The sequence below is a fragment of the Agelaius phoeniceus genome, chromosome 6, assembly GCF_051311805.1.
Source record: "Agelaius phoeniceus isolate bAgePho1 chromosome 6, bAgePho1.hap1, whole genome shotgun sequence".
Classification (NCBI taxonomy): Eukaryota; Metazoa; Chordata; class Aves; order Passeriformes; family Icteridae; genus Agelaius; species Agelaius phoeniceus.
The window spans coordinates 7,120,808-7,145,109 of NC_135270.1; the positions used below are offsets into that span (position 1 = coordinate 7,120,808).

Consider the following 24,302-nt stretch of genomic DNA (forward strand, 5'->3'; position numbering starts at 1 on the left):
GACTCAGCACAATGCCAGCTTTGTGACAGCCATGGGTCTGCACCACTGCAGCAAAGACACCACTCTCATTGAAGGGGCACTTCTGGAATGGTAATTAGCCAAGAGGCTAGCACAGCTGAGGGAGTGCTCCTGGAACCCACTACACTGAGAGAGGTGCAGAACTGACTCACCTATTACAATGATAACAAACAGGATAGACAGGACCAACAAGCTAAAGGGAGCCCAGAATTAAGAATCTCTGTGCTTTCTGGTGGTGCAGCAATATTGTGTCAAACAGTAAAGAAGCAGAGCTGTAAAATCATAAGCCATGAACAGACAGGGGCTTGTGCTCTGTGCTCAGCCTCCCTCTGCTCCTGCCTGCTCTTCCCAAGGGAGTGGCAGTAATTGCCTCCCCATTCCAGGCCCTTCCCCTGCACTGGGGCAAGGCTGTGCTCGCCTTCCCAGGCCCTGCCTGACACTGCTTCTCCCAGAGAAACTGGAGAGCAGCATGTACCAGCAGGGGCTTGGCAATTCCAGGGCAGGAATGAACAGCACAGGAGGAACTCTGCATCAGTGAGGCTCCCAGGTGCTGCTTCTGTCACGGGCAAAGCTGTCCAGATACCTGTCTGAGACCTCCAGTGAGCTGGGGAAAAGGAGGGGAAACTGGGCTGTTTTCAACCAAGTTTTGCCCAGATTGTTCTAAATTCCACTGACTCTTTCCCAATACTCACCAAGCAGTGCTGCCCAATAATTTTTGGTATCGGTATTATGAGAAATGCAAATGTCATCAATCTGTGTCATTTTCACTGCTCCTCTACACGACATATTTAAGAGGATTACCTCAAAGTTGAGACAAAAGACAAGAAACACTCAAAAGCCAAATTAATACACAGCCCATGGATCCTTGCCAGGTTAAATTATTCTTTGGCATGTTCAGAGACATTTCAAAGGAATTCTACTTCACTTCCCATTTTCTCTCTCTCCCCCACCTTGGGCATGTCTGCTCTCTACAGTGAGGTCCAATCCTCTATCTGGAATATCTGGTATGTGATTCATAGCCTTGGTGTTTTGTGTAAGTTTAAAGCAAAACTGAAATAACACATAATTCTTCCCAAGGTCAGAGAGTGGCTCAGCTGGTAACAGGGAACAAGTTTTAACACCCCAAATACACTGGAAGATTATTCTAGGCAAAAAGAGATTCTAAAACTGAGGAGAAGTGTTATAAGTGACAAAATACCTTAAAAAAAAACTCATGTATTTTAGACACGCTTAAACTATTTAGGTGAAAGACACCATCATGCCAGAAGAAAAGACAGCAAACTGTAGTGGTCAAAATACAACCACTCCACAAAGAGTGAAAAGTGTGTGTTAATTGTATATGTGTCTGAAACCTCTTTATCTCACTTTCTGCTAAGCAGTTACTTCTGTTTAGCCAGCTCCACAGAAAACTGACATCCCCAGAAACACTCAGCTGCTGTAACAGAGCTGTGCCAGTGCAGCACAGGTGACCCCTTTGCTCAGCAGGAACCCTTTATCAGATTTTTGCTCATCCAGGCGCCCCAAGCTACCAGGGAACTCCCAATGACCGAAACTCACAGCACTTTTCATATTTCTATGAGTGATCCTGGAATCTCTAGAGACAAGAAAAGCTACACTTCATGAATGTGTTTTTGTTTAACATTTGTGTACTTGGAGCCTTCCTGCACTTGAGATTTTTTTCAGTAAAAAAATCTCATTAGGTTGTTGACTCCTGCTCAAAAATCAGCCTCTAATGCTGATTTTTTTTCAGGCTGATTTTTGAGCAGGAGTCAACAGGGGAGGTGATATGAAATAGTTATAACAATATAAACCACCTATGCTGTTATTTCACTGAGAGAATTAAAGTCGGTGAGAAGTGCTTTAAGTAGAGAAACACGCGATTTTTCAATCTTTGGAGTAGTTGGTGTTTTCCTCAGTCAATACCGCGATGTCCCTGTTAACCTGGAAAACCCCCGGGGGCGTAGGAAAACGCACAAAAAAATTAAAAAAAAAAAAAAAAGAAAAAAAGATAAAACTTAACTTAAAACAACATGTTTTCGATTCCAGCAATAGCGAAGGCGGGGGGGGGGGGGCGGGTAGAAACGCTGTGCAGAGAATTCCCGGAGCGCAGAAATTCCCTGGAGCACCTGCCCGCGCGGGGGGGCCGCAGCGCCGGGCGCCGTCACTCGGGGGCGGCCCCGAGCGCGGCCGAGCCGGGGCTGGCACCAGGAACGGGATCGGCAACGGGACTGGGAAGGGATCGGGCTGACCGAGAGGGCCCGGCTGCAGCCGTCCGAGCGCTCGGTGCGGGAGGCGGCGGAGAGCGGTCCCAGCCGTCCCGGGTACCCCGGGTATCTCGGCGCTGCGGAGGCACCGCCAGGCACGATCCAGAAGAGGAGCAGGAGCAGGTCAGCGGGCTCGGGGTGTCCGAGCGGGGCCGCTCTCGGTGCCGGGGCCGCTCAGGTTGCTCTCCCCGTTCCATCCCATCTCACCCAAAAAGAGCGGGGCTTTTAAACAGACGCGGTTCCTGTAAGGTAAATATTGATTCTCCCAGATTCCAGTTGGACGGGCAGGTCGGTAAATAAAGCGCTTTGTTGGTGTAGGGCAGGGGGTTTAGCGAGAGCTGTCAGTGATATGATGACACCCAGCTGCAGCCGAACTCTCTAAGGTGGGAGCCCTCCCTCCCCTCCCCAGGCTTTGACAATTAACTATAAAAAAGCGGTGAAAAAGAGGTTGTTTAAAGGGTATTCAGGACAAAGTAGCTGGAAGATGTAGCTGGTTGTTCGAGCAGCGCAGAGATAAGGAAGGTGAGGGGATGTCAAGTGATCCCCAGTCCCATGGGTTAGCGCTCGAGGTTCGCGCTGCTCTGATAAAATCACCTCCTCCCAACATTTGCAAGAAAGATTAGGAGCTACCCTCCTTCGTGCATCGTCCTTTGCTCAGCTTTGCATGGGGCAGAAGAAGATGCTGAGGTTCATTTTGTCAGGTCTGACTGTGTGTGGGTGTAGTGCAATGAGTGCTTTTGAAGATTTGCATGTACCACACTTTGTATTTCCATGGCCAAAAAAGGTTGTTTGCAATTTCAGATTTTGAATTTTAAGGTTGTGGAAGGAAGGGATTCACTGAGGAGCGCTTCTGTGAGATTATTTTGTTGGGGCTTTTTTATAAAAGGAATAGATGAACAAGTGCATAAAAGACTTTCTGAAACTTCTATGGAAATGTGGAAAGAGCAGGTGGGAGAGCAAAGAAAGCAGAATTCCAACTTTCCATGTTTATTTATTGACTTTGCATGTGTTCCTGATTTTTACTTGCATCTGCTGTATGAACTTTCAAACCAATGAATCTTTAAGTTTCTCTTCATCTTTCTAATGGAGAAATACTTGGGATAAAACTCATATACCAGGAAAGTGCAAGGTCAGACTGGGACAACCATAAGCAAATATGGATTGTTGGCTTTTAGATGATATGGGTTTTCCATCCACTTGCTTGTAATTCCAGTTGAGAACAATTACAAAGGCCTCTTGAACCTGAAGGAAACCCAGCGTAGGTTAAAGAGAGGGAGAACTCAAAAAAACCCAGCTTTATCTTAAGGACAGTTATAGTTTGGTACCAGAATATGAGAAAAAAAATGTAATAATAATAATAATGATATAATTTATAATGTACAAAGTCATTTCAAGTCCCTAGTAACAAGACTTAAGCTGAGGGATAACTCAGGACTGGTCTCACCACTGACTGCTGAAGTTTTTTTCTGTTGTAGAGACACATTACTTGCCTGTAACTCTTCTGAACTAATGTCAGCATTGCTTTTGAAAGCTTAAATGCTTTATTTACCTGAGCCAGGTAGTAATCAAATGTCCTGATGAAACATATAGCAGCTTATCTGTCACCCATCTGGGACTCTGCCCTATGGGAAGCTCAAATTAAAGGAAGGGGACAGAAACTGGGTTGATGTGTGTCGCTGGAACATGGTAGGAATTGGGCTGGGAGGGTTGTTCCCTGATTCCAGCTTCCCTGGCTGCTTTCATCTCCTGTCCCAGGAAGCAGAGGGATGGTGCAGAGGGCACTTTCTGCTGCTGCCATCCCTGTTTCACTCCAGCAGCCCTATCCACATGCAGATAAACAGGGAAGACAGGAAGGAGGTAGGGAAGGAATAGGTAAAGGTGAGATAATGAGAGTTATCTTCCCCTCGCTCCTCCTGTGTCTGATCTCACTTCATCTTTCTTCATGTGGTGTCAGCAGTGTGGAAAAGGGATCAGGGAGTGTTGGTATCCAGCAAAGGGAGAATGTGTAGATGTAGGCACAGACCACAGAAGTGCTCTCTGGGCTCTGGGATCCATTCTCCCATTTTCCTGTCATGCTTGTTACACTGGGTCAGGGCTTCTCCAGACAGACCCTGCAGGCTCTGAGGCAGCAAAATGTGGCTCCATGTGGCGGAGAGAGTTGGAATGGAGCATGGGAGGAGGACAGATGGACAAGAGTAGAATGGAGACCTTAATAATCACCTTCCTCAACACACTGATTGTGTCAGCAAACAGGCAGGAAAGGCAGAGGGGCGATGTCCTGTGAGTGCAAAAGAGGAGAAAATGAAAACAGAATAAGAGACACTGAGCCTCATCTTTGTTATTCCATGTGCGGCTCTGCTTCCAGCCCTCATTTACCTCACTTGTTTCCTCTTTGCCTCTTGCTGGTCTCTCTCCTCAAAACAAACAAACTCCCACAAATCCCTACAAGGCACTCATCCCCAGACACTGCTTTCACTCTTATGAGGCTACTCAGAGGCAGACCAGAAACTCAGTTGGTTTTCCCTGCAGCTAAGGATTTGTTTGAGCTCAGGCAGCCTTGACCTGGTAAGATTAGCAAAGGACTGTGTTCACACAGGTAAAGCAGAGCTTCAATAGGGCTCTGCTTATTAGCAAAAAAAATCCACCTTCCTCCTGCTCCTTCCCCAGAAAAGACATTTACAGCCATAGGAGGAAACCTCCTGCTTGCTTTAGAAGCCTATAATGTGATGATTTAGTTTGTCAAAGCAGGGAATGGTAAATAAGGAAATGTGTTTTATGATCACTCAGCGTAGGTACAAAATTACTGAATGTGCTGTACAAAGCAAGGTTTCTGTGTTTTCCAGAAATACCCAAGGGTGTGGAAATATCAATGCAGCAGAAGATGACATTGTTTAGGGCAGTAGATTAGGACTGTCAGAAGTCACTTTTCTATCAGTGAAGTTGCTTCACTCCAGTCTCTGGAGATGTTTCTCATTCCTGTTTGCCACCCCATTCCCAGAGATCACTCCAACCTCTCTAGGTATAACCTTGAAAATCTCCTAAGATACTCAAGAGGGTTTAGCAGCAGTGGATGTCCCTGGAGGGGACACCAGTTACTAGAGTTCTGTAGATGTGTATGAAATACATTTGTTTCAGACAATACCCTGAGAATTGGAAAGACTGAGCAGTAAATTAAGTTCTTTAAATTATCCCCAGTTTGCTTTTGTCTGTTCAGTGCTATCAACTCACCTGTTGCTTTGAAGCTGAAGAAACTGAGAGTCCCCCTTTGCTCAATCTGTTCTTTACCTTTGTCTAGGCACCAGCTCTGAGGTGATGTCTTTGATAACCTGTGGCAGGTTGAATTTCATCCCTTCTTCTTTCTTCCACCTTTACAACATTTTAGTTCTTCTTTTACATAGATGCACATTAAGCAACAAAATAAAGGTGCTTTTTTTCTTGTAGCTACATGCCTCTGCCTGTATGTTTTAGTGTGACATTTTAATTTTAAGTCTCTCTGACCTTGTAACATTACAGTTACCTTTTTTGTTTCCATCTTCACATGTTTATTTTTTATAAAACCATTTCTCAATAGAATTTTGCTCTTATCTGGTAATTCATTGATGCAAGAACAAAGCAGTTAAATTACAAAGATAATTTCTTTCTGAAGCAAACATAAAAAGTAAATCCTGGTAGCACTGTTGCCAGTCTAGGTAAATTTGTGTTTATAATGTGCACCTGCCAAGTTCCAGTGTAGTAGTTTAGAGGATTTTAAGCACAACCTGGATTTTGAACTCTAATTTGATAACCTGTACATTTGAACTCTAATTTGATAACCTGTACAGCAAGATGTTATGCGTATTTTGTGGTTCACTAGTATTTCTGCAAAACCTGTGACCAAAACTTGCTGAGGGGAAAGAGCTCATACAGATCAAAAAGGAAAATGTGGTATCTTCAAATGCCTAAACTGGGGCTTTATTTCTCTGTCAGATCATCAACAAACAAATGAGGAACCATTAGTGGTTTCTCAACTCTTTGTATGTGATATATAAAATACATTCTGCATTTCTCTGTTTAGTCAAATTTTCCAGGTTAAATCTGAAGTAACTGAGGATAAAAGTTGAGGATTGAATACAGGTTAAAATAGAGCACTTTATAGAGGGGTAAAGATAAGAAACCTGATGTGACCAGACAGTGTAATTCAAGGAATAGTAAATAATGGATCTGACTTCCAAAAAGTTGCAAGTATGAACTGGTGATTGTATGAGAAGCCATTGGCATATCACCCAAGGAAATGGTGATAAATTGATGATGGTTTCCTGAAGCAGATGTGAATTTGGAGAAAACAGATCAGCTGATTCTCTTTCAATGAAACCTTGCACTGGTTTGGAGGGCTGAAATCAGACTGAACACTCAAAGTCAAGAAAAAGGTCCAAAGGATGCCTCTGCTCCAAGTCTTGCTTATCCAATGCTGACTGTGAGTGTTGTTTCCATTAGAACAACAGAAAGTCTATAGAATATTCATAGGGAATGATTCACTTGCTGCTTAGGTCTTCATAGTCTTTAAGATCAACAGATTGTGTTCGAGTTAAAGTAATTAGTGAAGATAAATTAAAGCTGTTGCATTTTAATCTGGATTTCACTTAGAGTACGGGACCTCCTGTTTTACCTTATCCTCTTCTGAAAACAAGTCTGGTTGGTCTCTGCATTCAGAGGTGACTTTGCTGGGGTTGCCTCCTTTCTTCTCTATGTACTGCTCCTACAAAAAAAAAAAAAAAGAATTTTATTTCCAGTTTGCACTATTTTTGACCCAAAGTTTATTTCAGAAATCTTATTTGGACAGGGGAAGATATTTGCCAAGTGTCTCTTGAATGTAGTGAATCATATTTTTATTCCTCTACAGGGCAGATGGTAGCATCTGCTTTAATAAAGCATAGTCAGAACATCTTATTCTAATGGCATTGCAGTAAGATTTATGAGTGTGTTTCTGGGATGATCATAAACTAATGAACATAATCCAATCAGTTCCCAAACAGAAGAATTCTGATGTCTCACTCCAGACAAAAAAAAATAAAAATCTCTAGCAAACACCTTGGGGAGATAACTCATTTTATGTGGCTAGGTTGGAAACAAGCACAAACCACTTATGAAAGTAGGATATGTTATTTCCTTAAAGAGTGTTCATTACATCTGAAGAAAAGAAAAATCAAAATTAGTGAAGTCAATATTTTCTTTTCTTGAAGTAATCTTCTGCAAATAAAATAGAAGTATATGTACAAAATATTTTAGTATTAGTACAGATTATATTAAACCTGAAAATTTGAGTCACAGGCATTATAAGTGGTTAGTTCAACAATCTTCAATTTAGAAAGGTGAATGTATGCAAAGTAGAAATGTTACCTGAAACTGTAAAGTACAATTCTCAGTCTGCTCTGGCAGACTTTGTATGTATAAAAAGAAAATCAAATTAGAACTTTTGTCACTAAAAGAAGGTTGGTCTAACATGCTTTTGTGTAAGAAGGAGGTCTGTTCTGGCCTGCTTTGCAGAGCATGGTGCTGCTCTGTTGTGAAAAATACTGAAAAACCCTCAATAGTTACCCATACTATGCCCAGTGTGGGCAACGTTTCATAATAATTGTAAATGAGAAAAAGATTAAAAAATTATTTCAAGAATTGCGGTCCAAATCTGTTTTGCCTTGATTGCCTTCTTCATTTTAATTAGGAAATTTTGTAGCATCTTCTGTTTCCTCTGCAGATTCTGAAGCACAGCTGGTTCTCATTTAACTGGCAAAAGTCAGATTTAGAAACCTGCTTTTTTTATGTTTTTTTAGCATGAGGATAAGAGTTTGTGTTCAGAGTGAATGGTTTGTTATGAAAGGAATTCAAACTCTAAAATGTAGCTGGGATTTGCCAGCCATTTTTAGTTTTTATTTAATCAAAGCTTCTGATTATCCAGGACTAATTGCAAATGGGAGTAGCGGCTGCTCACTTTCTTTGGAAACCCAGATTTGGGTGATTAGAAGAGCTTCCAAATTAGTAGATAAGATAGACTGATAAAAGGGCCATACCAAGTGGAATATTCATAAATATCATTTCACTGTAAATGAATTTTATTTGCCTTTCTTAACTAATGAGTAAACAGAACTGTTACATGTTTACAGCACAGTATTGAAGCAAAACTACCCCTTATCAATAAACAGTAATAGAGGGGAAAAAAGTCTTCATGACAGAACTGTATTTTAGTGTTTGCCAATACAGCCATAGTCTTCTTTTCAAGTAGGAATGGACAGGTTCTGTATTATTTTGGAATTAATGAAACTGTCTTGAATATTTCCACTTGGAGGTTTGAAAACAACTGAAACAAAGGGGACTAAATCTCTCTTATATAATGGCAAACCAAATTTTCCTTGCAAATTTAATAGAAGAGTACAAAGATGCCACAATTACTAATATGGAAGCAGACTTTGATCCATTTTCTGGAAAATTAAATAAACTGAAGAAACTGATAGTGAATTCTGATTCCCTTTTCTCTCTTGAAATAGAAGCAAAAGATAATGTTATCCAACAGATGGTAATTTCAATACTTTAGTCTTTTGTCTGTATTTTATTTTGATGCAAGTGGCCCCAAATGCAAGAAACGTCTGACAAACTTTTCATGCAGGCAAATCAGCTGGTAGCTGTTAGGGATTAAAGGGCTTTGCAAGTCATTAGCCTGAAATAATTTCATTTTGTGGCTGTATTAATAAACAGGTCAAATAAAGGCATTGTTATCAAGCATAAAAATTTGTGATTAATTTATTACCTCAGGGAACTCTATAGCTGTATTCACAGACCAAATATGAGAAGTAGGACATGCAAATAGTTCTTAAAAGCTGCTCTGAGTATTAATATGAAATACTCTGGAGCAAGGCAGGATGTGTAAAAGCCTGGCAATCAGCATGCCCCCAGGTGTCATTGGTTTTGACAGTGCATTTTATGACTTCAGGCCTTGCTATGATGCCATTCAGGCCCTCTAAAGTAATATAAGAATTCTTTTTCATTTTTCTGATCTGTCAGTACACCAGTGTCTATTTCTGAGGCAGTAAAATTTGACTAAATGTATAACAATATATTTTGTTATACATTTGGTCAAATGTCAAACAATATGTTTTGGCTACAGTTATACTCTAGCATTTGGAATTTTTTTTTTTTATTTCAACCATATGGAATAGTCCTTGGGACTGGAAGTAACATGCAGTAGAGTTTTAGCTAGAGTTTTATTTTTTTGACAAATCCTTTCGTGTCATTGTTCATGTTCAAGTTGTTAAATACTTATCAAAATACTTATCTGGAAAGGAATCTAGAGAAATCCTCTGTGTTTTCATTATAATGGTTTAACTTTTGGATTTTTCATGCCCTAAAAGTAGTGGGAATTCAGAGAATAGAAGGTTTCCTTTAAATATACCCCAGGGATGGATGATGCTGACAGCATCCTGAACTTCAGCTGTAAATATGTATATAAAACCCAGGAGACCACTGAGTTTATGAACAGGTCTGTTCCTAGGTTCAGCTTTTGCATTCAGTTGATTTGCAAAACTTCCAAAATCTTTCTGTGTCTTAGCAAAATCTATGAGCCAAAATGACTGAACTGGAATATGGAAACTTTAGAGACTTGGAAGGGGAGGTTTGAAAGTTTTACAGAGAAATCAGTCAATATCTGGAAATGGCACATACTTCCAGAGTTTTGCAAATTCAGAAAGGCTTCCTGATTCATGGAACTGGGGCTTTGCTTTTTCTTATCTCTTTCTTAGTCCCTCATATCATGTATAACATATAAGGAGAAATTTACATTGATTTGGCTTATCCTTTCTAAGATGATTTGCCATGGAAATATATTCATTTTACATTTGTATAGAACTTTAAATGTTTGGCAGACACTGCATGATGGGCTCTGTGTGTGCTAAGAACTTGAGAACACCTCTCACAGCTGGTACTAAAAGGCGCAATATTTTACTGGACAATTTGGGGATCTCTTTAGTATCCTGTGCCACAGGAGTGTCCCCTTTGTGGAAGCAGCACAGTGAGCACTTCAGAACTTTTTTTAAGCCTATAAAATCTTTTCCTCAGGCACTCAAAATTGGATATACAGTTGTTTTGGGATTTTTTATTCTATTATTGCTTGTTTTACTTGTTGTGATAGAGTTAAAACAGTAGCAGTGCACACAGATGAGTGTGAGATACAAGAGCTGTCACAGACATCTTTCAGGAAAAATTCTTTCCTTAGGATTTTTTCTCCTGAGAAGCTGAGAGGCCTCAGGAACAAAATGTAAACAATGATTATCTGCTGCTGTGGAATGCAACAGGTGGATCTGTGATTGGTCTCATGTGGTTGTTTCTAGGTAATGGCCAATCACAGTCAGCTGGCTCAGACACTCTGTCCAACACAGAAGCTTTTGTTATCATTCTTTTCTATTCTTAGCTAGAAGAATAGAAGGTTTCTGATGAAACCTTTTCTTCTATTCTTTTAGTATAGTTTTAATGTAATATATACCATAAAATAATAAATCAAGCCTTCTGAAACATGGAGTCAGATCTTCATCTCTTGCCTCATCCAAGAACCCCTGTGAACACAGTCACAAAGACCTGAGCACATGGGTCGGTTTTCAGGGAGGTGAATCCCTTAGGAGCCTTCCCTGGGTAAATATGTATTTCTGTGAGCATGTACAGCCTCCATCAAACCAGTCACTGAGGAGGCCTGGATGTCTGGTCACACATTAATTGTGGCTGCTCCCTGCTCCCTCTAAAGTCAGCTTCTGGTTTCAGTGCAAGCCTGACCTGTCTCCAGGCACCTTGGTATTCACTTTTCCTCCAGGATTCACTGGAAAAACAAGGATAAAGGATGGTGCATTCTTCTTGCCACCTGTAATAATGTTTCTTCAGCTGGGGGATGTTTTATGTTTCTCTCACCTCTGTGAATCTTCAAAGTATTAAATGTTGCTCTTGGACGTCCAGAGCAACTCTTCTGTCTGTCTTGCAGCATTACCTATCTGTAAAATGCCCTTTTTTCAAAATTAGAGAATCATGTTACTCCATTAAGTATGGAAAGCAATTATGATAGGAGGCTGGGATTTAAAATTCAGCTGTGGCACAGGGTTTGATGCAGATACTTTCTCAATGTTGGCCAGCTCTGCAGGGAGTAAAATGCCCCACATTCTGAATAATGGAGGAGCAAAACCAACAAAATATGTCATTTCAAACCAAGGTTTTACTTGGTGTGAAGAATTTTTGCCTTTGGTTATGGTGTCCAGCTGTTGGAATGATGATTAGTTTTCTGTAGACTTGTCTCATTACAGTTTAGGGCTTGATGTGATCAATGATCTCAGGCTTAGGGAGAACTTAACAAAGCTTGAGGAGAAGGATGTACTACTGACAGTGGGCACAAAGATTTACAGGCCATAGGGACTTTGGGCAGAACTCCCAAGATAAGGAATAAAGTAACAAAGCCAACTCAGCAATTGGTGCAGCTCTGCTCTGTGTGTGGGTTGGTCTCTGACCCACCAGGTGAAATAACCTATTTGGGGACAGCAGTTATACCTATTCTTGAGGCAGAGAAAGAGGAAAAACTTGAATAGAGTTTTTTTTTTCTCAAGGATATTTTCAATAATCTTCAGGAAGCAATCTATATAGGAATGTTTTGTTTATAAGCACAGGCATTGAACTGGCACAGCTGTTAAAATTTATATTTTTGTTGATGTGCTGAGTAATGTGGGATGTGGTGCTTTTCATAGTGATCCATTTGCTGTTCAGTGCTTTTAATCCAAGCGGATTCAATTTTGATGAATTTGCTGTTTCTAGCAGAAGTATGTTTTTCTTTTCTTTGTTTCCCACAGACACTTTACTCAAAATAGCTATTGAAGCTTCAATTTATACAGAAGTGCTTGATACCGTCAGTTCCTGTTAGGATGAATTCAACATATTTGTATCCACAGATGCAGGTTGGGTAATATCAGACCAGCCTAGTGAGTGTTATTTATAAATTGCTGCGCAGAATATTTCAAAGGGGGAAAAATACTTATATGAAAATGAATTTTGCAAAGTCAAAAAGTTGACTTTTTAGCACACATATTAGTCTTTACATCTAAAGCTGAGTTTAGACTTCCCAAGAGCCTTCATGTCATGTTTGTAAAGCTGAGGGAAATTCAGGAGAGAGCTTTATAATCAGAGCAACCCAAGAGTAGCTAGTTTTGAAATAAATATTCATAAGAAATATTTTTCTTCACTGTGTCTATGTTGAGCTGTTTTTCTGTGCAGTCTAACCCAGACTTCAGTTAGATATCTTGTGGATGAGAATTAACTCTTTGGATTGCAGGAAATCAATTTTTCCAGCTCATCAACCCTGCCCTTTGTTCTGAGGTTCTGCTGCAGAAAAACCCAACTGGGTCCCTCTGCATCCACTGGTGCCAATTCCTTCTCTGATCCTCACCCATCCCAGTGTCTGCCCATGTTAAGGAGAATTTAGTGCTCTCCATTCTTCTAAACCTCCCAAGTGAGTTATTTCTGTAAAGATTTGTGGCTTTTACATGGAAGCATTCACACCTCCACCCGTGACATCATGTCATTTGTTGCAGACATCTTTTATGGAAAATCCTTTCCTTAGGATTTTTCCTCCTGAGAAGCTGAGAGGCCTCAGGAACAAAATGTAAACAATGATTATCTGCTGCTGTGGAATGCAACAGGTACATCTGTGATTGGCCCATGTTGGATGTTTGTAATTAATGGCCAATCACAGTCAACTGGCTTGGACAGAGAGCCAAGCCACAAACCTTTGTTATCATTCTTTTCTATTCTATTCTTAGCTAGCCTTCTCATGAAATCCTTTCTTCTATTCTTTTAGTATAGTTTTAATGTCATATATACCATAAAATAATAAATCAAGCCTTCTGAAACATGGAGTCAGATCCTCATCTCTTCCCTCATCTAAGAACCCCTGTGAACACCGTCACAGTCATTCTTTTGCATCTTTCTAAAAATCAGAAATGCCCTGCACCTTGAAAGATTCCCATGGCATTTCAGAGGTTCCATGGGCTCTGCCAGATCCCTGAGCAGTGTTTGCTCGTTGTTGGCAAGGCTGTTCATTTCTACAATCATCCTAAGGAACTGAAGAAACAGAGAAGATTGGTATCAGAACTCAGTACATCCCTCTGGGTGACCAGAGTTGCCAAGGACCCCACCGGGGGGCTCAGAGACCCTGGCACGCAGACCAGAACACCTGGGGATTTGATTTTGACCCCTGGAGCAAGTTGCCAGCTTTGTATGAGGACATGAAAGTCACACAGGTTTGAATGGTGTAATAACAAAATGATCACAGGGTGAAAATGTAGATTTTAGGATTTTTGGTATGGGGGTTATGGGGACAAGATGGAGGAATCTGGGCATGTCCAGCCTTTCTTCTTCATCTTGTTCTTCACTTTCTGCAGTGATGTTGGCACTTTGGGATTGGTTTAGAGTAGAAGTGCACTGTCTAACATAGGTGATAGGTATTGGGAATTTAGTGTAAATATGTTATACGTAGTTTGTAGTATAAAAGGACAACAGCGCCTCAGGGGCGGTCAGAGTGCCTGTGGCTGCCCTGCTGAGCAGATCTCTGCTGGGCAGATAGAAAATTTTATAGATAAGAATTAATAAACAACCTCAAGACCGAAAAGTGAAGAGTCCAGACTCGCTCTTCAGTTGCATGGGCCGAAGCAGAGACATCCTGCACATCTTGGAGCAGCAACTAACAACCAAAACCCGAGAGATTGGAAAATTGGACCTCCTGCATTTCTTTGAGATACAAGATCTTCTGGCCCTGTGTTAGCACTGTTTAGTTTGTCTAAATTTGTAGGATTTTTGCAGTGACTAGCTTCGAAAATTTTGCTTGACATATCTCCCTAATCTCTCTCCATTGCTGTCAAGGATTTGTCCTCTGCTTTACTCTAGGGCACAGTTAATTTGTGCATGAGTTCTGTGTTTACTTTTATAATAATTCCTCACCTTCCAATTTACCAGAGCATGAATTTACTTACATGATGTGGGGTGTGGGGGAAGGTGTGGTCTGAGCAGTTTCCCAGGCACTGGAGCTGGATTTAAGCAACTTCAAAGATCTCATTGAAATGTTGACCTTCATGGAAGAAAATTCAGAGCTGTGACCTTGAGGCCAGTGAGATTGGAAGGAAAAATAATTTTAAAAAAACCCCACGGTTTATTTTAAATTTTGAAATTTTAAGGATCTAACTTTTCTTAGTTGTAAAACTCTCTGAACTAGATGTGAACTGCAATACCAAATCTGACTTTTGTATTTGTTTATTTTAAGAGCAGAAATGTTCACATTTTGGCTCAGAGACTTTTGTCTCTTGTATTTTATCAGGTTCAGCTGAAGTTTATATCCAAACTATTTATTCATTGTGTTGCCTTTTTTTTTTAATTTTAATTAATTAGATGACAGAGAAGTGAACTAAAATAATTAGACTTTTTGGACTTAATACAGTAACAATTAATGCAATTTTGGTCTTAAGATTTGCAAAGTCAGAAGCTATAACATTTTTCCTTTATACTTCGTGTAACACAGAAAACTTCAGATATCTGATAACAACATGAAATTAAATGATGAAGGACTTTTTTAAGCTTTTATGGACAAAGTTTAAAGCTGCACTGAGGACTGAAATTGCAGTTGCTGGAAGTGTTACAGAGAGGGGCTGAAGAGAGCTCACTTTGCACATGCCATTCTGTCAGCGTCAGCTCTTAATTATAAGGATGAGACTTTGTGCAAACATGAGTCAGGAAATTTGGTTATGGTACCAGGAGGAGCTGTAACTCAATATCCATCAGCCCTGTGGAGGAGTTGCTGTGAGCTGGTCTGTGTTTTGAAGAATCAAGTATCAATCAGATCTAACATTTTTTTAAAGGGGGCTTCCTTTTTTCCTCTACCTTCTGTTCTCCCCAGAATTGAAATTCAGACTTGTATTAGCAAACTTAATGGGTTTACTTTTTGAAAAGAGATGTTTGGCTTTGACTTGGCCACTTCATAGTGCAGTAAGTTTAGCTATGTATTTTAAATGAAATTATTTAACACATTATGTTCAAAAGCATTATTGCTTTTTACTTGTTGCTCTGACTTTCATCAGTAACACACAAATATGGTACTTTTACAGTGCCAAGGTGCTTCACTTCAGGATATCCCCTCATATAAGGATACCCAGCAACATGTTGAATAAAGACTCTAGCAGTTCTGACACCTACCTGAAGTGATTTGCTATCAGGTCTTTGTTTAACTTTGGCTAATTGATATTTCTATTTAGAGCTGCCTATTCTGCCTCCCTGTGGGCAATTCACACTTTCCAGCTCAAAATAAACTTGGTTTATTCTATTCCTAGCCTAGCTGTTCTTAAAAACCCTTTGAAATAACCTTGATTTTACTTATTACAGAATGGATAATCAATGAAAGAAGAGGGTTTTTATTTTTCTGCCTATTCCAGTGAAGCATATGAAGGGGAAATTGAGCAAGTACTGTCTGTATTATAAAATAAATGAAATTTAAGGTAGAACCATAGAATGGTTTGGGTTGGAAAGGACCACAAAGATCACCAGGTTCCACCCCTACTGCCATGGGCAGGTTTCTCAGAGCCCTGTCCAGGCTGGCCTTGGACACTTCCAGGGATCCAGGGGCAGCCACAGCTTCTCTGGGGCACCCTGTGCTAGGGCCTGCCCACCCTCACAGTAAAGAATTTCCTCCTGATATTGAATGCAAACCTGCCTTCCTTCAGCTTAAGGCTCTTAGCTCTCGTTCTGTCACTACTGCCCTTGTGAAATGTCCCTCTCCACCTCTCCCTGGAAAACTGCTGGAAGGTCTCACTGAAGCCTTCTCTCCTCCAGGCTGAGCAAGCCCAGCTCTCCCAGCTGTCAGATAACTGGGATTTCTGGCTGGAGAGGAGTAGCATTCCTCAGGCAGTCATTCTAGTGACCATCAGAGATGATTCTGTTCCCTGGATTGCTAGTCAGGATTGAGGATTACCTTAATTAGAGAGTTCCAGCAGGTTCTAAAAGGCCAGGATCCAAACATGAATTTATAACTTTTGTACCTGATGGAGCCATGAGTTGGAGGGATGAATCAGTGGCTGTGCTCCTGTCTGGATGCTGCACAGAGTGTGGCTGGGGGAAAAGAAAGGGAAAAAAAGGGTGGGAGTTGGGCAGATTTCTGCATTCCAGGGCAGGAGTCATCTTGCAGCTGAAGGAAAGCTTGGAGGACTTCTGAGCTTACCCAAGGCACTTGATATTTCATTATGCCATTAAGTACAAAGCAATGTAATACTCAAATCTGAGTATTTAAAGAGTTTACAAGCATGTGTTTATTCATCCTAGGAAAAAAAAGGTGGTGGTAGTTAATTGTTACATGTGTCAGCTAAATGTGAGAGGAATTTGTAGGCCACAGACAAGATCTGGATTTCTGGAGTTTCTATCAAAAAGCACACCCCTTATAATTGATAAAGTTGATAACCTCATTATTGTGAGCAACCTTGGGAAAACATCTGAGTTGCCTGAATTCATGTTGTTCATATTCTTCTCTCTGAGCAGCTGCTGGTTCAAGCCAGCTATGAAAGATTCAAATTTAATTAAGGCTTTTCAGAACATCTGAAGAACATCTTGCTCACAGTGAAGATGTCTGTTAAATATTATGTACCTTTGGACACAGTAAGTTGTAGTTTTACATAGAGAATGTAGGCTAAGAAATTTGCAAGGGATATATTGGCTCTGAGCACAATAGTTCCACCAGAGATTTTTCATTTTATTTGGAATGCAAATCTCAGATTAGGTTGTACAGTGCAAAACTATCTTAGCAGAATAAATTTCAGGAGTTCAGACCAGTTTGCTCTGTCTGCACTTCCTGGAAGATGTCATTACTTAGGCAATTATAACAAACAGGGTTGCAATATCTCTGTGGGCTGGGCTCTAAATGAATATGAGCATGTGGCTTGGAAGGGATGATAATAATTTAGATTTATGTCTGCTTAACAGTAAAACTTCAGCTATTAATAGCAAGGAATTTTCACTGGTCAGGCAAAAAAGTAAATTCTTTTCTTCCTAGAGACCTGAAAAGGTGAGTAGCCTGGTTCTTGTATTTTGCTGGCATGTGAATTAATCTAATAAATCCTGAAGGTTAGAATTTGCTAATATTGAAGCTTGTACTGTAATGTGAAAGGTAGCTTTTGTGCAATCCTTACCAAAGCTGAAAAAGCTTTTTTTCTTTTTTAAATATATGTATATATTTACATAAGTAAATAAGTCATGGTGTTCTGCATATGTTGATGTCATTCAGGAATGAAAACTGTAAAAAATATTTGTAATTAAATACCAGCAAACAGATGGATCCTGTTTGAGGGGCTGTTACAAGTGTCTTGTTATTTAATAATTTTTTTTAAAAATCCATAGTTGAAGATATTTCTATAGAATTAGATCATAAATGGTAGTTGAAAGCCCAGGAGATCTAACAAGCTCTTTCATTAATACTGCTCAGAGCAGCCAAACTGTAAAGAGGGAGTGTCTGGGAAAGTGAGACTTGCCTGGAGCACACACAACAGGTCTGTCTAGAAAAAGATGTCAAACGAGTAATATTACATTATCTCTCTGGAGCAAAGAACATTGCTTTTATTAATAAATCCTTGTTTGATCAGCAGGTTTTGCTATAGCTTAATGCAGTTAGGCAGCAAAGCCTCAGTGGGTACAGGTGAGAAAATAGGCTGTGGAGGCAGGGAGGAGATCGGAAATTCACTTCTGGTGGAGTGTTTCAGCCAAACTTTCGGGGTTTTGCCAAGGCTTTGATGGGAGGTGTTTTTCCATCAGTGAATTTTCAAGTTTGTAATGCAGTATATCAGCATTTTCTGTGCCTTTGTCACCACAAGTGATGAAATACTCCATCAGATGTTAACAAGAAATGTAGTCCTGCATTTCTTGTTTGAACAGCCATGCACTGCTCCAGTGGTGTGCTGTTTTTATCACAAATAAAAGCATGGAGTGCAACCTAGAATTAGGAATTCTATGCTATATTTAGCGGTTTTCAGTCTTTTTCTGCCTTCTAACTCTGAGCCAGAGATCTGCTGCCCTGATTTCCCCACAGAGCTGGTGGCCATGCATTCCTGGGGGAATGGCATGGGAGCCTTGGTGCCCCTCTGCCACCTGTTGGCCCCCTGTAGGTGATTATTCCCCGTGGTATGGCTGCTTTGAACTAGAGGAAATACTGCAAGGAAGGAGAATCATTGCAGCTGAGAGGGCTTTGGTGGCCTGTGATGTGGCAACAGAAGATGGAAGTCTCCCAAAAACCCGCAAATGGAAGCAGCGGGATCGGGGGGAGTGTCTGGAAAGTTCACATGTGAAAGAAAGCACTCTGAAATTTTAAGTTTATATCAGCTGACTTAATGACTTTCCAGATTATCCTGAGCAAAATTTATGTTATTTCCAGTGCCATTCAGTGAAATATTTGGGTGACGTGTACTTTGGTTAAATTTAGCATCACTTGTACTTAAGAGATTATTTTGACAAAAAAAAACTGAGGGACCAAAACCACTGATTCATTTCCATTAATCTGACCCTAGGGTGACAGTGGGGATGAGGCATTCTCACATTACTCTTCAGATCAATGTGATCTGAAGTTAAATCGTGGTTTACCCACTGTGACAAGCTGTAAATGGCAGAGTTCAAATGAGAATGTTGCAGTTCCTGACTCATTCCTGCTTCTGTCTGTCTGGATCCTGGGGTTATCTACATTAACTGGAATCAACATAGGATGCTGATAACACAGAGGTTCTTAATAAGTTAGCTTTCTTTGAAGAGGAAACCCATTTCTTTGAGGAAAAACCCATGTCCCAGGATTATTAGTTTTCAAGAGAAGAAAATAATTTTGGTCGGATGGTGCAAATTTTCATTGTAATATTTATTTCAATGTAAACTGCTTCATTTCTTAGCACAAGTAATCCCATGATAAACACATATTTGTGGCATTTCAATAGCATTGGAATCATAGGCCCATTGCATTTACACCTACTCACAACCTGAGTTATTTGAAGGATACCTCTGTCCATTGTCAGACTGGTATCTTTGGTGACATCTGCTAAAATCGCACAGTTTTCAACCACAGCTCTTACAACTCGCTGTGAAAAAAAAAAAAGACTGAATGCTGAGAGACTGAATTGCAGCCTTCATGGAGAAGAAATCAAAATACTGTGAGCCTTTGTGGGCTCTGTGGGTGCATTGAGCTGTGCTGGAGCCCTGTGAGCCACAGGCACAGGAGTCATCCCTGTTTCCTCTCTGTGTGGGCACTGCTCTCGTGCCTCAGCCATGAAGTGATGTGCAAAAGGGGATTTTTTCACTGGCAGTGAAATAGACTGCATAAATTCTTCTCCCCTTTGAAATGTCATCTGTTGGCAGCAGCAGCTGCTGCTTGACTTAGAGTCCAGCAGCACCAATTCCAGCAGGGACTCATTCTGGAAGGTTTTTCTCTTTTTTTTTTTTTTTGTTATCCCCAGTGTCAGGTGGTAACATGAATGTATTTAATCCTGTTTTATAGTAGCAGCAGTAAATTCAGAGAACTCATACCTGGGACATTTTGGTATTTGAACAGGAAAAAATGGGATTTTTGGTGTCATGAAAGAGATGGCGATGGTGAAAACACAGAATATTTCAGAATTTTCTTTACTATTAAGGAAAAAATCAAAAAGCAGAATTCCTACAGATTTTTGCTTGTAGGAAAGACATGTTCTGCCCCATGTCTTCATTCCTTTATTGAATCTTAGTCAATCCTCTTTTTTTCCCCACATAGGAAAAGGCTGAAATGCACTGAACTTTGAATCTAGGAAACCATTGTTAAGGATGAGGAGCAGGAGAATCTTGGGCTTCCAGTATTTGAAATTCTTTGGGATTTCTTTATTTGCATAAAGTAAAGTTTTAGTAAAATCTCTTTAAAAAAAAGAATCAGAACTCCCAAGTCATCTATCAAGAACAGGAATAGTTTTTTTAGTTTTCTTATTATCAGGCTGTAGTATGGGTTTTGTTTGTGTAGCCTAATGCATAATGTGACAGTCACATATATTTTGCCATCAGGCTATTTAGTGTAATACATATGGTTTACTCTGTCTTTTCAGTAGAGGGAGTAAAGATCTGAAGAAATCCCACAGGATGGCTTCTGATGCCAGTCATATGCTGGAAGCAGCTTTGGAGCAAATGGATGACATCATTGCAGGTACAACAATGCATTGTTTTACAGCACACTGTCTTGAGATTTAACTATGTCTGGTTTGCTTTTTAATAATTATTCCCAATTTATCAGGTTCTCTGAGATGCAGATTTCACTATTAACACTCTGGTTCAATAGCTGTGTGGAGAAAGCTGAAAGCAAAATAAAGGAAGTAAAATAAGCCCTAAAATTTCCCCTCAGACAAGTGAACATTGAAGTGAGAGAGGTTTACTTTGCTTTAATGCTCTATGTTTACTTAAACACATCCTCAGCCATGTGGCAACATCCAAATGTTAGTTTTGTATTTCAATATGAGTTTAAAAAGTTTTCACCAAGTCTTCTGGCTAGCTGGATAACTTATAACTGCATCAAACATCTGCACATAGAGATATATAAAAATATGTAAAAATAAAAATATACGTAACTTTTATTATGCCCTGGGGTTTGTGCTCACACACCATGCAGCAGGAGCTCCTTAAAGGAGTGTCAGGGTAGGGCCATGATCTCACTTGTGCACAACGGCAAAGAATTCACTAAAGCTTTATAAATCTAAATTGGGATTTATAGGCTCACCCAAGCTGAGCCTTCTTCCCTGGTGATGGAGTCAATGACATCAGCTGCAGTTGTGCTGCTCCTTGATCTTCCTGCTCTTCTAGGAGAGCTCTCTGTCCAGAGACTGATATGAGGCTTTAAATGTCACCATCAGGCTAGATCACTATCCAGGTTTTTTTAGTTTAAACAATCACTAGGGTTTGGTTTGTTTGTTTTTTGCATCCTCATATGAGTCCTAAGCAAATAGGAAAAATCACACACGTGTTTCCTTGTCCTGAGTGCAAAACCCTATTCTAACAAGATTTTAACCAACAGAAATAACTGAGATTTTATTTTTTCACACCTAACAAAACACCATAGATAGGGAAGTATTGAACTTCCCTCAGATGTATAAGGAGAGAATAAGGAAAGCAAGTCCCAAACCATAATTCATAAACTAGAGAACTGCAATACTTTTTGGCCACTGGGATGCCATGGAAGCTGTGCTCAGAAATCACCTGCACACAAATGGAACTTGGTGTCTCTCTTCTGTGGTGATTTATACCCAGCTCCACTCACACTGGGGAATATCATGGATGTACTGGTGGCTCCATTCTGCAGAAAAAGCAAGAGACAGAAAAAAAGAGTCACTCTATTTAAATTGATTTTCAGATTAGAGACTTTTTTTTCCAGGACCCATCAGTCATGAGGCAAGTCCTGGCTATGGCAAAAGGTCTTTAGTGCTGGGTGTTTTTTCATGGTATGGAAAGATAACCTCCTAATATGTGGTAGAACTGATTAAATAGCAATATATGACAGCCTAAGAAAATAATTTTTTTCCTAAATTTCATGTCAGAATAATAATTGGGCCAGAAGAGAGCTTTTCTTTTGGTTCAGTGGTTGGTTGGTTGATTTTAATATTCTTTTCCCTGCTCCTTTTTCAGATTGTTTGTTTGTGCCATACCATTTCAGGGTTTAATCTTGATAAATAAGGAATAAAATGAAATTTTCTCAGGCTTTCAAATGACATCACTTTTACCCCCATCACTTGGGTGTCTTGGTGGTGTAGAACTTGTGCAGATGTTGGAAGAACTGTTCCCTGGAAATCAGCTGATCACAGCTGTTCTGTGCTGGTGAGAAAGCCCTAAAGTAAAAAGATTCAGGCATAAATAAAACTCCAGTGGCAAGCGGGGTTTATTTCCACAGTGGTCACGAGCAACCTCTCCAGGAGAGTTGACTTTGTGACTTTGCATTCCTTATATTTTCAGTCTGATGTCCACTGATAGGCAGCATAACATTGAGAACAGGCTTATATAAAGATATCTAATGGGAGAAAAAACAAAATATTTCCCAGACAGTGCATCTGTCAAGCCTCATGGATGTTAATTGAATGCTTCCCATATGATTTCAGTGTTATATCTACCTGTACTAATAAAGAAACATTGATTTATTCCTATACTTAGGGAAAAACTCAGTTGTTTGGAAAGGTTGTTGACCTTATTTCTTTATTATTTTCTATTGCCAGGAATAGATAAAACTTTTTAAGACCAGTTAAGTCTGTTGTCATTGTCCTCTAGCCAATGTTCTTTGTGTTCCAGAACAATTTCTTGAATATTCTGGCATGATTGAAGGACCAAGTAGATCTGCTGGAGTCTATAGTTGGATACAGCTGTTATCCCAATTTGTCTGAAACTGAGGCACAGAATGATAATTCGAGTTTGACTCTCCCTAATTCAATCCAGTAAGCTTCTGTATGCAATTTGGGCAGGGACTGGAAAACAGGAATGGTCTCTTGTCCTGTATGGTGTTGAGAGAAAATACAAGGTAGAAAACTCCTTTGAAAGGATGACTCTAATACTGTAGTGAATTTTTCTACCATCCTTTAGTTACAAGCATGGAGAAACATCAGAGCAAAACAATGCATGTAGTAAACAAGCTGACAGCAATTAGGAATTATTGAAATAATATACACAATCAATAACACATGTGAAATTAGAGAATTATCAAGCATTAAAACACTGTATGTCATCCCAGAGTCTGCAACAGCTGATAAGCCTCAAATCAGTGGAGAATTGGGAAATCGTGTCCAGATAATGATTCTCCAAGTTCCCTTTAAAAATAGGTTCAGCTGTCATATGGATTAGGTCAAGTTGCCAAGCCAAAATGATTTGAATATTGTTTTTGATGCAGAAAACATCTGGGTTTGTTGTCAAACATCCCATCCAGGTAGAGCTTCAAACATGGGAAAAATCATCTGTACAAATGTAGCTGCTCTTAGAGTTGACAGGAAACAGCAAAAAGTAATTTTTAAGAGCTTGTGCTATTTCAATTCACTGTATCCAGAATCTATGGACATCTCCAGGATTCAAAGACCAAGTTTACTTAGGTAAACTTAGGTAGCTGATAAAAATGACATTTTCTTTTGCAATGAGGTCTGAGTGAATACTGGGAGAGCCACATGCTTCTCTTGACCTCAGAAACTTCATCTTTAGGCACAAAGTGAGCTTTACTTCCATTTTAGAGAATTTGGAAGTCCAGAGATGTATATCTGACATTGTTTAACTTTTGAACCTTGAGTATAAATGTATATGTATGCATGCAAAAAGGGAGCATCCTATCTCTTTAATCAGCCCTCATTTCTTTTGTTCTCTTCATTATCAATAAAACATTGAATTGTGGCCATTTAGGGTAAGAACTGGGTATATGCAAATATATATCACAAGTATTTACAGATTTTCACTTTTAGCCTTCCAATTCTAGAAGTCCTACCCTGTGGTGGTGTTTGCAGAGGTCCCAGGATGAGTGAAGAGATGAGAATCTTGACTCCATGTTTCAGAGGGCTGATTTAGTATTTTATGATATATATTATATTGAAGAAAGTGATATATTAAAACTATACTAAAAGAATAGAAGAAAGGATTTCATCAGAAGGCTAGCAAGGAATAGAAGGAATTCTATTCCTTCTATTAATAAAATAATATAATAAAATCTTGTGGTTGCTCACAGCCTCGACACAGGTGGCAGTCATTGGTCATCAAGTAAAAACAATTTCACATGCTGGGTAAACAATTCTCAAAATCACATTCCAAAGCAGCAAAACATGGAGAAGCTGAAGCTTCTCAGTATCTCAGGAGAAAAGATCCTGGCAAAAGGATTTTTCATAAAATATGTCTTTGACACTACCCCTTGCTCCAGGAGTTAACATCTCACATGCATGATACTGATTAATCCAGCCAAGAAGTTTCATTGCAGCCTGTGCTCATTCTCAGTGC

The 24,302-nt window shown here is 39.9% G+C and overlaps 1 protein-coding gene across 8 annotated transcripts in view; it reads left to right on the plus strand.

The window, feature by feature from the left end:
• Nucleotides 1-2,185: 2,185 nt before the first annotated feature.
• PPFIBP2 (PPFIB scaffold protein 2) overlaps nt 2,186-24,302 on the plus strand; it is a 95,123-nt gene continuing 73,006 nt past the window's right edge. For 3 of the 8 annotated variants that reach the window (XM_077179549.1, XM_077179553.1, XM_077179551.1), the window contains exons 1-2: nt 2,187-2,531; nt 20,408-20,505. In XM_077179549.1, the coding sequence (XP_077035664.1) occupies nt 20,442-20,505 (64 nt within the window). In that variant the 5' untranslated portion in view covers nt 2,187-2,531; nt 20,408-20,441. Of the gene's footprint in view, nt 2,532-20,407; nt 20,506-24,302 lie in introns of all 8 variants that reach the window. The other 5 variants (XR_013182654.1, XM_077179552.1, XM_077179550.1 and 2 more) reach the window with 3 other exon arrangements.